Below are 13,298 nucleotides of genomic sequence, written 5' to 3'. Positions count from 1 at the left end.
AATTGTATATTGCTTTGGGTAATATGGACATTTTAACAATGTTGATTCTTCCCAGCCATGAGCATGGTATGTTTTTTCATTTGTTAACATTTTCAGCTGTATCTTTTCTTAGAGTTTCATAGTTCTCTTTATAGAGATCTTTTATGGCCTTTGTTAGATAAACTCCCAAATATTTCATTTTCCTTGGCACTACTGTGAATGGAATACAGTCCTTAACTGTTTTCTCACCTTGACTATTGTTGGTGTATATCAAGGCTACCGATTTATGTATGTTGATTTTGTAATCTGAGATGCTGCTGTATTGCTTGATCACTTCTAAGAGTTTTGTAGTAGAATCCCTGGTGCTTTCCAGGTATACAATCATACCGTCTGTGAAGAGCGAAAGTTTGATCTCTTCTGACCCTATATGGATACCATTGATCACCTTTTCTTCCCTAATTGTGATGGCTAAAACTTCCATTACAATGTTAAAGAACAGTGGAGACAATGGGCAGCCTTGCCTGGTTTCTGATCTGAGTGGAAATGATTTCAATTTAACTCCATTCAATACGATATTGGCTGTGGGTTTGCTGTAGATGGCCTCTATCAGTTTAAGAAAAGTCCCTTCTATACCAATTTTCTTAAGTGTTCTGATCATGAGGGGATGCTGGATATTATCAAAAGCCTTTTCAGCATCAATTGAGAGAATCATATGGTCTTTGTTTTTTAATTTGTTTATGTGCTGAATTATATTTATAGATTTACATATATTGAACCAGCCTTGAGATCCTGGGATAAAACCGACTTGTTTCTGATGTATAATTTGTTTGATGTGTTGCTGGATTCTGTTTGTTAGGATCTTGTTGAATATTTTTGCATCTATATTCATTAGTGATATTGGTCCATAATTTTCTTTTCTTGTTGGGTCTTTTCCTGGTTTGGGGATCAGGGTGATGTTTGCTTTATAGAAGGTGTTTGGTAGTCTTCCTTCTTTTTCTATATTTTGGAAAAGGTTGAGTAATATAGGCACTAGTTCTTCTTTAAAGGTTTGGTAGAATTCTGACTTGAAGCCATCTGGTCCCGGGCTTTTCTTTTTAGGGAGATTTTGTATGGTTGATGCTATTTCCGAACTTGATATAGGCCTGTTCAACATTTCCAGTTGATTCTGGTTAAGTCCTGGAAGGTGACATGCTTCAAATATTGGTCAGTTTCATTCAGATTTTCGTATTTCTGAGAGTAAAGTTTCTTGTAATATTCATTAATGATTTTTTGATTTTCTGAGGACTCTGTTGTTTTTTCTTCTATGTTGTTTCTGATTGATGAGATTATAGATTTTACTCTTTTTATCCTGGTTAGGTTAGCCAAAGGTTTATCTATTTTATTAACCTTTTCAAAAATCCGACTTTTTGAATTATTGATCTGTATAATTCTTCTGTTTTCAATTTCATTTAATTCTGCTCTAATTTTGGTTATTTCTTCTATTCTTCTACTGGGTTTAGGGTTGGAATGTTCTTCCTTTTCCATTTGGTTGAGATGTCCCATTCAGTTGTTAACTTCCTCTCTTTCCGTTCTCTTGAGGAAGGCTTGCAGTGCTATAAATGTCCCTCTTAGGGACATACTGCCTTTGCGGTATCCCAGAGGTTCTGATAATTCCTGTCTTTATTGTCGTTTTGTTCCAAAAATTTGGCAATTTCCTTCTTAATCTCATCTCTGACCCAGCTATCATTCAGCATAAGGTTATTTAACTTCCATGTTTTTGTATGAGTACACAGATTCCTGTTGTTATTCAGTTCAAGTTTTATTCCATGGTGGTCTGAGAAGATGCAAGGAATAATTTCTATTCCTTTAAATTTACTGAGGTTAGACTTGTGACATAAGATGTGATTGATTTTGGAGTATGTTCTATGGGCTGATGCGAAGTATGTGTATTCAGTTTTGTTGGGATGAAATGTTCTGTAGATGATGCTAAATCCAAATGTTGGATGGTTAGGTTTAAATCCAACAGTTCTTTGCTCAGCTTATTAGAGGATCTATCCAACACTGGCAGAGGAGTGTGGAAATCTCTGAGATTTAGGGAGCTGGAGGAAATCAAGTTGCTCATGTCTGTTAGAGTTTCTCTTTTAAACTGAGGTGCATTCTGGTTGGGTGCATAGATAGTAATAATTGAAATCTCATCCTATTGAGCATTACCCTTAACAAATATAGAGTGACCATTCTTATCCTTCCTTACTTTTGTTGGTCTAAAACCTATTGTGTCTGCAAATAGAATTGCAACACCTGCTTTTTTCTGATTACCATTTGCCTGAAATATGGTTGACCATCTTTTCACCCTGAGTCTGTATTTATCTTTTAAGGTAAGATGTGATTCTTGTATGCGGCAAATGTATTGCCTGAGTTTTTGTATCCGGTCAGCCAACCTGTTCCTCTTTAGAGGACAGTTTTAGCCATTCACATTAATGGAGAATATAGATAAGTCTGGTAAAATTTTGGGGATCGAGTTTTTCAAAAGTCCAGTGAACATTTTTAATCCTTTCGCCACTGTGGAAGTTGGAGTTTGATCAAAAGTTTCTGAGTGAGTTTACTTTTGTGGGAGAGGATTGTGCTGGTCATTATGGAGGATAGGTCTGAGAATATCCTGAAGAGCTGGTTTGGTTATGGCAGATTTCTTCAACGTGTGTAGGTCATTAAAGTATATAATTTTTCCATCATAAATGAAACTCAGTTTAGCTGGATAAAAGATCCGTGGTTGAAAGTTATTTTGTTTTAGGAGATTAAAAGTCGATGACCACCCTCTTCTGGCTTGAAAAGTTTCAGCAGAGAGATCTGCAGTCATTCTAATATTCTTCCCTTTGTATGTAATGCATTTCTTTCGTCTGGCTGCTTTCAGAATTTTCTCCTTCAACTTTAGTGAAGTTAGTTATGATGTGCCTGGGGGTTGTCTTATCCTGGTTGAGTTGTGTTAGGGTTCTGAAACTGTCTACTATCTGAATTTCAGAATTTCTTGGTGTGTCTGGTAAATTCTCTGTCATCATTTCGTGGAGAAGGGCCTCTGTGCCTTCTGAAGCCACTTCATAGCTTTCAAGGGATTCCAGTGAGGTGGATATTACCCTTCTTTAAATTATCCCAGAGCTTTCTGAGGGAATGATACGTTTTTGCTCTCCATTTCTCTTCCTCTTTGAGAGTTTGGGAGCGTTCAAAAGCTTTGTCTTCCATGTCAGATATCCTTTCTTCTGCTTGCTCCAGTCTGTTACTGAGCGAACTCTATTGTATTTTTCAGGTGTTTGAGGACTGCAAATTCTTGCTTCAATGTGTCATAATCTTTGGTGATTTTGTCTTTAAATTTGTTGAATTCTTAAGACAACTTTTGAATTTTTCCTCGAATTTCTATTTCCAAATTTTCTACCATTCTATTAATCTTGTTTGTAATCCAAATTCCGAATTCGATTTCTGACATTTTGGCTATCTGTTTATGAATTGGATCTTCAGTTACATCTGCCATATCTTTTTTTTTTTGTGGGGGGGGGGTTGTTGATCTACTCTGGTCATTAATGTTACCAGAGTTTTTCCGCTGATTGTTCCCCATGATTATTTTACACCATTTGACTTTTTCCCTGGAGCTTTGCTGAGGACCTGTACAGTGCTATGGCCTGAGAAACTGGGGACTTCTTTGATATGGTGGGGCTAAGTGGCTCTGTCTTGTTTTCAGCTGGTCTCTGTTTGACCCTAGTGAAACAGTTACTCTGGGTTGAAGTCTCAACTGTGGACAAATATGAGCAATTAAGTAAACCCCCCACAGGCAACAATTGGAAAAGGAAAATCAAACCTTCTGACAACCACACACCCAGGGCACCACTTGGATCGTCCTCTGGTGATCGGTTCAGTTCAAGAGGTCCAAATCATTTGTCTCAGTCAGCACTTGTCTCAGGTAGAAGAGTTTAAAAGGTCTCTGGCACCTAGATCGCAGGGGTCTGTTGACAACTCAAATATGACTTGCTCCGGTGCTCCATGAGGCAGGAGGACCCACCCAGGAAATAGATACGTGTAGGAAGGTCAATGCCTCCTTCCTCACCTCTGTCACATCCAGTCATTGATAACCCCACAGGGCTGTGACCCAGTTGCCTCCAATGAGCAGATACTCCAGGGGTTTCCACTTGCCTGAATCACAATGAAATCTATGTCTCCTCAGCCAGACTTCTCTCTGCGCCTATGTGGCAAGGGGCGGTGAGGCCTGACAACCTCCGGCGCTTGATGGAGGCTGGGGGCTGTTCACTCAGTTCTAGCCCTGCCCCTGATTGATGTTACTGACCGAACAGAACAACTTTGCGGAATTTGTTTCTGTCTCGGCTAAATTCCCCTGCAGAAGAGAAGCTGTTTTGAGTTCATAGAACCTGCACCTCAGGCCCTGTCTTTGCTGCTGCAGGTTTGTATTCGCAGCATGGTTCGCTATTGGTTCTAGTCTCCTAACTTCCTTTGTCTAGGCTGATGATCCCTTGGGGGTCAGGTGCATCTTAGGCTCCGTAAAGTGGTCCTCTGGGTCAGCCCCACCCTATGAGTGAGCCAGCACTGCACGTGCGTTTTCTAGTCCCCACGCTCCACCCAGGCTGGTACTGCCTCAGGCAAACCGTTACTCAGGGGCCCTGCGCTTTCGTCCCAGATCTGTTCCACTGGTGGTTGCCAATTGAGAAGATGCCCGGCCTCCTCTTGTTGCCCAGAGAGACAGGGGTGTGACTCCAGAATATCCAGTGGTTCGCCCTATTGCCAAAAACGGCTGCAGGCACCACTACTCCGATGTGGTTCCGTCTCAGCCGGCCATCCTCTCCTCACTTCCGTGCCACAGACTCAGCATTGACCAGCTGCAGTCCATGCCCTGTCCACACCCCTCAAGAAATCACCCGAGAATCTGGACTCCTGGGAGGCAGGCCTCCAGACCTCAGAGTGAGAGTTGAGGGGAGTGCTGGGAGCTCAGAATTGTAGGTAGAGAATATACAATTGTACACAGTTTTGTGCCTGGCAGGAGAGCGCCCTGGCACCCTAGTAGGGGAAGTAGGTCCAGTTTTTAGAGGGTCTCTCCTGTGGAGTATAATGTCAGAACTTTTGAAGTCTGCTCGTTTGTTTATGGGGTACTTTGTGCTGTACTCATGGGGGAGGGGACTCCCATCCGCGTGGTGATGGATTTTGTACCTTTTGTTTGTATCCTTGGAGTTGCAGCTTGCCTAAGCAGGATTGATATGCGTTCTTCAACTTTCCCTCTTGGCGCAGCTCTAATCAGCCTGCTTGCTTGCTAAAGTTCTGTCCTTTAACTCTCCTTCTGGACGGGAGCCTTCAGCTCTTACTGGGTTATTATCCGTGTTATTATCCGTCATCTCTCACAAACTGGCAGGTCTGAGCTCAGAGAGGCACACAGAGAAACTCCAGATGGCAAAGAATCCCAACTCTTGTAACCCGGTTAAAAGATCCCCTGAAAACAAGTGAGGTGAGATCCTACTTCATTCCCCACAATCCAAGAAGCAAGGAGTGACCTTCCAGGAGTCTCCATGGTGCTGTTAAGATCCATCGGAGTTCTTAGCAAATCAGCGTTGGCAGGCCCTCCAGCCTGGGAGGACCCAGCTCCCCTCGATGCTGGGACGCTGAACCCAAATGCAGCTCACTGAGGATCAAGTGTGACCGACTCCACCAGCCTGTGCCCCGACCAGAAAGTCATATTTTAAAGAAGACAAGGTGGAGTAGATTGATGCAGAGCTTGGAATGAAGAAAGAGACATAATTGGGAGGCTCATGGACTGACTTGGAGAATGGTGTCAGAGGGCAAGGGAATGAAAGGGAACAGTAGGAAGTGGGTTGTACAACTGTATAGGCGGGTTAATGTTTCCCGGGGAAGAGCCCTGAACCTGACGTAAGGAAATATGACAGGTGGAAGAGTACTGTGAAGAGATGTTTTTATTTTTTAGTACTTCAAGCTGGAAGTATTAGAAAAGCAACAAAATAGAAACGTCTAATAATTGACTTGGTAGAAGTTAAAATTAAAAATGATAAATATAGTATTTTCCGTTGTAAAGTGATCATGACTGTGATTCTACAAATAAGTAACAGGAGATTTTAAGATCAGAAAGGAGATTGACAATATTTATTACTGTAATGTAAAACATAGTATTAAGTGTAATAAGGTTAACATTTGACCATAGATTCAACATTATCAGAAATAGAATAACAATGGTAACTGATAAAATAATTAACTTTTACTGAGTATTTATTATATGCAAGGTACTGTTCTAAGCATTTTACATGTAGTAACTTAATCTTTACCACAATCCTATGATATAGGTCCCTGAAAAGTTAAATTATGTGTTGTAAGTGACTCAGCTATTTGATGGAGCCAGCAATTGGAATTTGAACCCAAACACTGTGGCTCTAATGCCTGTACTCTCCAGTTACCTGTGGAAACTCTAGAGATAAAATTGCATTTGAACCTTCTACTTTTACGTTATGAGGATCAGTAAAGCACTTATAAAAGACCTGGGGTTAATTGTCACCATTATCATTACTGTCTTCAGGTTTTTATACTTGGTTTTCATTCTTTTTCTCCTTGTTCCCTTCTTTATTCTATCTCCTCCTTGGTTACATTTGTGACGTTTAACATTATAAAGTTGTGAAATTCCTTACACAGTGCCTTATGTTCTTTGGGAGCAGTGTGCTCTATAAATCTTACTAATAAGCCTATAAATCTGACTCCTTACAAAGATCCAGCAACAATAGAGTGATGCCGTTGGGGTCTAATCCTGGAGAGACACCTCCCCAACTCTGAGGATGGCCAGAGGCAAAGGTGAAAAACAATCATGAGGCAAAATCAACAGAAAAACCCTGGCAATATGAAAAATCAGAGTAGATCAGCTCCCCCAAGGATCAATGCAGCAGACACAGCACAAGATCCCATCCACTAACAAATAGCTGAGATGTCACAAATCGAATTCAGAATCTGGATAGAATTCCAAGCAGTAACCCAAAAGATATCTCAAGAATTCAACGAATTCAAAGACCAAATGACCAAAGATTTTGACACATTGAGACAAGAAGTTGCAGCCCTCAAAGATCTGAGAAACACAGTAGAATCCCTTAGTAACAGAATGGAGCAAGCAGAAGAAAGGATTTCTGACATTGAAGACAAAGCTTTCGAATGCTCACAAACTCTCAAAGAGGAAGAGAAATGGAGGGCAAAAACAGATCACTCTCTCAGAGAGCTCTGGGATAATTCAAAGAAAATCAATATTCGTCTTACAGGGATCCCCGAAAGCGACGAAGTGGCTTCACAAGGCACAGTCTCTTCTCCATGAGATTATGAAGGAGAACTTTCCAGACATGCCAAGAGATTCTGAAATTCAGATTGCAGACAGTTTCAGAACTCCAGCACAACCCAACCCAAATAAACACATCATAATCAATTTCACTAAAGTTAATATGAAGGAGAAAATTCTGAAAGCAGCCAGACGAAAGAAAACCATCACCTACAGGGGCAAGAACATTAGAATAACTGCAGCTCTCTCTTCTGAAACCTTTCAAGCTAGAAGAAGATGGTCATCGACTTTTAATCTCCTAAAACAAAATAACTTTCAACCGGGGATCCTGTACCCAGCTAAACTGAGTTTCATTTATGACGGAGAAATTAAATACTTCAATGACATTCACATGTTGAAGAAATTTGCCACAAGTAAACCAGCTCTCCAGGATATTCTCAGACCTATCCTCCATAAAGACCAGCATAATCCTCCACCACAAAAGTAAACCCACCCAGAAAGTTTTGATCAAATTCCAACTTCCACAGTCTCAAAAGGATTAAAAATGTCCACCAGCCTCTTGAAAGGCTTATCAATATTATCAATTAATGTGAATGGTTTAAATTGTCCTCTAAAGAGGCACAGGTTGGCTGGGTGGATACAAAAACTCAAGCCAGATATCTGCTGCATACAAGAATCGCATCTTACATTAAAAGACAAATATAGACTCAAGGTGAAGGGATGGTCATCTATACTCTAGGCAAACGGAAAGCAGAAAAAAGCAGGCGTTGCAATCCTATTCGCAGACGCAATAGGCTTTAAACCAACTGAAATAAGGAAGGATAAGGATGGACACTTCATATTTGTTAAAGGTAATACTCAACTTGATAAGATTTCAATTATTAATATTCATGCACCCAACCAGAACGCACCTCCGTTTATAAGAGAAACTCTAACATACATGAGCAACTCAATTTCCTCCACTTCCATAGTAGGTGGAGATTTTAACACCCCTTTAGCAGTGCTGGATACATCCTCCAAAAAGAAGCTAAGCAAAGAAAGTTTAGACTTAACCATACAACATCTGGACTTAACAGACAGACATGTACAGAGCATTTCATCCCAACAAATCTCAATACACATTTTTCTCATCAGCCCCTGGAACATACTCCAAAATTGACCACATCCTAGGCCCCAAATCAAACCTCAGCAAATTAAAAAAAAAAAAAAAATAGAAATTATTCCTTGCATCTTTTCAGACCATCATGGAATTAAAGTTGAACTCAATAACAACAGGAACCTGCATATCCATATAAAAACATGGAAGCTAAACAACCTTTTGCTGAAGGATAGATGGGTGATAGACGAGATTAAGAAGGAAATCACAAAACAACAATGAAGACACGAGTTACCAGAACCTCTGGGATACTTCAAAGGCAGTCCTAAGAGGGAAATTTATAGCACTGCAAACCTTCCTCAAGAAAACAGAAAGAGAGGAAGTTATTAACTTAATGGGACATCTGAAGCAACTGGAGAAAGAAGAACACTCTGACCCCAAACCCAGCAGAAGAAAAGAAACAACCAAAATCAGAGCAGAATTACTTGAAATTGAAAACAAAAGAGTTATACAACAGATCAGTAAATCCAAAAGTTGGTTTTTTGAAAAGATCAATAAAATAGATACACCTTTGGCAAAAAAAAAAGCCTATAAATCTGAGAATCTAGGGGTTAGATTGTTTCAGTTATTGAATTAAGTACATTGGCATGTTGTAAGATTTGCCTATAATAAGTACACATCACACATCTCTATTAAGACTGCTGATGTACTGTGAAATGGAAAAGCTTTCACTTTAGTTATTTAAGAAGTATTGCTTGTTTCTATATTTGAGCTAGAAATACATTTTGGAAGTACAAAATAAATTCATGGAACAATTTATTAGGGCAATCTGTTTTCTGTATGGAGAGAGGAAGCATTAAACTGAATGGTGTGTGAGAGGTGTAGAGAAAATGGACAGCTAGCTATCCTTGGGGAATGCAGACTCCAGTTGTAGAGATAAAAATGCCCACAAAAGCATTTGGCAATTGGGGGCCAGTTCACTGTCCCTCAGACCATTGGAGGGCCGGACTCTAGTATTTTCTTTTTTTTTAATTGTTGGGGACAGAGTATAGTATTAAAAATAAAACAAAACTATGAACAAATTACTATGCACACTGCACGCATCTTATTTGGAAGTAAAAAAACAAAACGGGAACAAATAGAATCATACCACCTTACGTGGCCTGCGGGCCGCAGTTTGAGGACCCCTGAAAATGATAGTAGCAAGATTGAGACAACTTCAAAATGAAGGGCTACCTGAAAGTTGTTGAAACCTTTCTGGAAAATTTGAGTTTTTGACAAGCTGGCTTTAAAGAAGTTATAGCTGTTTAGGTTGAGATGATAAGAAAGGCTTGTCAACACAACTTGGAGTCATAGATAGCATAGGCTGAGCTGAAGCATTAAAAAGTAGTGGGAGTTCCGTGAAATTGTGGTGAGAGGTGTCAATGGGATGTTTTCAGAAAGCAGCCAATGCTATCTATTTATTTTTCAACCAGGGTGACTGACATCTATCTGAAACCACATTATTATGGTATGGCTGTCATCTTCAAGTATTAGAAAGCTGTCCTTGTGTGGGGGACAAAATTTACCCTCATTCTCTCCAATGAGAGGTTACATGAAGATGTTTTTCTTTTGGTTCTTTATAGTTAAAATAAAAACAAAATGGTTTTGGTGTCCATAAATATAATGGCCACTCTAGAAATTAGTTCCAGGAATTGCTTAAGTAAATATTGGGCTTCTTTTTGGCAGTACTGTTGTAGAGTAAATTTCTGCTGACAATGGAAAATTTGTGCTAACATCACTCCCAACTTGAGCTTCTAAGAGTTCGTGTGAAATGTTTAGAAGGGAAATTATTATTGAGGTTCTTTGAAGGATGTGTCAAACTCTAGATGGGTTATATAATGAGAATCAGACTGAGGGGAAGTACAGGAGATATTGTTAGGAATAATTGACAGGGACAGGGAGTAGATTTAGGATATTATTGTTGGTGAAGTAATGGCTGCAAGGCTCATGAGTTCAGCTAATTAGGGAATGGCAGTGCCTCACTGGCAAAGAAGTACTATGGTGAGAGAAGCAGCTGGTGGAGAGTTGATGGGCCTGGGTTCTGGGTCTAGCTCACTCTCTTTATGAGGCAACGAGCAAGCCATTTAACTTTCCTGAGGTTTTACATGTGTATAAGATTTAAGCCTTTGACTAGATCATAGTGCTGTTTTTCTTATTTTAGTGAACCGTAGTTCATTTTGTGTCACAGTAACCCTAAGTTGTGTTTTGTTGTCCAAATGGACATTGTTTTTGAGAACTTGATTAATATTACTAATAAAAAATTTTACTTGGGGAGGGAAGGATGTAAAGTTTTAAAGTTATTCTGTTCAAGAGATAATTCACAGATAAATTCCTAGAGGAATGGAAAGAAGAAGAAAACATCTTGGGTTCAACCAAGAAAGTGTTTTCATTTAGGAGATCGGTAGTAGGGGTTGCTCTGCTCTTTATGGAAAATAAGTTTGTACCTTTCTTTTTTTTATTTTATTTATTTATTTTGTTTGGGATGGGGTCTCATTATGTTTCCCTTGGTAGAGTGCTGTGGTGTCACAGCTTGCAGCAACCTTGAACTCTTGGGTTTAAGTGATTTTCTTGCCTCAGCCTCCCAAGTAGTTTGGACTACAGTTGCCTGCCACCATGCCTGGCTATATTTTGTTGCAGTTGTCATTGTTGTTTAGCTGGCCCGGGCCGGGTTTGAACCTGCCATCCTCAGTGTATGTGGCTGGTGAAATAACCACCATGCTATAGGTGCTGAGCCATGCATGTACCTTTCTTAAAAGAGCATTTATTATTTATGAAACAAGTGATACACTCCATGGTAATTTGCTTAACTGACAGTCTTGTACCCTGTCTAAAGAAGGGAAAGAAAAATGCTGCCAACAGCTAACTGAATCATAGACTATTTGCTGCTGCTTTTTTTTTTGAGACAGTCTCACTTTGCCCTCAGTAGAGAGTTCCGGCATCACAGCTGACAGCAACCTCTCGCTCTTGGGCTTCGGCGATTCTCTTGCCTCAGCCTCCCAAGTAGCTGGGATTACAGGTGCCCACCATAACATCCGGCTATTTTTTTTATTGTTGTTGCAGTTTGGCCGGGGCCGGGTTTGAATTTGTTACCCTCCGTATATGGGGCCGATGCCCTACTCACTGAGCCACATGCGCCGCCCTGTTGCTGCTTTTTGTACTTAATTATTTTTATGAATGTGTTTTGAGTTTTTGATTGCCTTTCTGTTCTAATTTGTTTGAGTACTCATGGGAAAATATCTAGGAAAATCAGTAATCATATTTTGGGAGGTGATAGAGACTGAGACTAGTGGTGGAAATCTCTACCCTTGTTGGCTTGTGAGACTCATCTCTAATGGTTGTGGTGTTTTGTGTAACACTAATTTTTTTGTTTTTTGGGTTTTTGTTTTTTTTTTTTTTTTGAGATAGTCTCACTTTGTCTCCCTGGGTAGACTGCTGTGGCAGCTCACAGCAACTTCAAACTCCTGGGCTCGAGCAATACTCTTGCTTCAGACTCCCAAGTAGCTGGGACTACAGATATGTGCCATCACACCCAGTTAGTTTTTCTATTTTTAGTAGAGATGGAGTCTCACTCTTGCTCAGGCTGGTCTCAAACTCCTCAGCCAAAGCAATCCTCCCACTTCCTCCTCCCAGAGTGCTGGGATTACGGACATGGAGCCACTGCGCCTGGCCTGTCACATAGCTGATGTTGTAAAATGAAGGTTGTTACCAAGGCATCTTAGAGTTCATGAGACATGTCTCAACTATTTTCATGTTTGAGGCCTCTGGCATTTTAAAATAATAAAAAGTCAAATATTTTAAAATTTATAGCACTCTGCAAGTGGTATATAGCAGGGAAAATGTAAAGTTACGGGCAACGTACCTTTTTTTCTGTCATACAGCACTTCTCTAGGATCATATGTTTAACTTCGTGTCATGTTGACATAAGTAGTCTATCATTGACTCTGTCTTTGCCATCAATGGAACTCTCCCTATTCATCCTTGACTTTCTCTATCCTAGGGAATAGATTCTTATTTCTAATTTTAGAATTTTTTTGTGATTTTAGGCTTTAACAAAATTCTTGAAATGTGTTAATTGGGATCTACCTCAGGAGGCCAAACAGGCCTTAGAACTTCTGGGAAAATGGAAGCCAATGGATGTAGAGGACTCCTTGGAGCTGTTGTCCTCTCATTATACCAATCCAACAGTGAGGCGCTATGCTGTTGCCCGGTTGCGACAGGCCGATGATGAGGTACGTTATTATTCATTACTCCTGTTCAACTGGGTTAATTTTAAACTAGAGCCTAATTATAGAATCTGCGTATGTATGAGAGAAAGAGGGAGCACATATGTGTGTGCTCACACACCCAAGAGAGGTTTTTAGAAGGGAAGAGGATATCCTAGGTATGTTTTCAGAAGGAAAATTAAAATATTCCTCCAAGGACTCCTCTGTGAAATGAAAATTTACTTTCTTATCTGTTACATGATAGGACAGTCTCTCCCAGGACATTTACCTGGCAGCAGAGCTTGTATTGCTCTGTGTGGAAAAATGAATTCTAATGAAAAATGGTTTAATGCAGCACCAGCTAGGGAATAATTCAGATCCCCTCTATCAGTCAGTATACAACAAGACACATTTAATTGTAGCCTTGAAAAGCCCTTGGGGCCTTTAAAGCATAGAGATGTATGGTCATCTTACTTTCCTTGAAATTCTCCCTTTAAACTTTCAGCTGCTGACAATTACGTGTATATGTTGATTTTCTGAAGGTGTTTTAAATCCTCAGGAAAGCAGATTTCACACTTTATGCTAACTATTTTCATATAGTCATGTGTCGCTTAATGATGGGGATGTGTTCTGAGAAATGCATCCTTGGCCGATTTTTGGTTGTTGTGTAAACATCATTGAGTCTGCAATG

General features: G+C 40.0%; 1 protein-coding gene across 5 annotated transcripts in view; it reads left to right on the top strand.

Annotated features, from left to right (window-relative positions):
* Nucleotides 1-13,298, top strand: part of LOC128571599 (phosphatidylinositol 3-kinase catalytic subunit type 3) — a 189,703-nt gene that overhangs the window by 62,476 nt on the left and 113,929 nt on the right. For all 5 annotated transcript variants that reach the window (XR_008375934.1, XM_053571132.1, XM_053571131.1 and 2 more), the window contains one exon: nt 12,449-12,634. Coding sequence is in view for 4 of the 5 variants with exons in the window: in XM_053571132.1 (XP_053427107.1) it covers nt 12,449-12,634 (186 nt within the window). In the remaining variant the exon portion in view is untranslated. The remainder of the gene's footprint in view (nt 1-12,448; nt 12,635-13,298) is intronic.

Source organism: Nycticebus coucang, chromosome 19 (genome assembly GCF_027406575.1).
Source record: "Nycticebus coucang isolate mNycCou1 chromosome 19, mNycCou1.pri, whole genome shotgun sequence".
Classification (NCBI taxonomy): Eukaryota; Metazoa; Chordata; class Mammalia; order Primates; family Lorisidae; genus Nycticebus; species Nycticebus coucang.
Note: the sequence above shows the minus strand (reverse complement) of the source record. Positions and strands in the feature narration are given on the sequence as shown.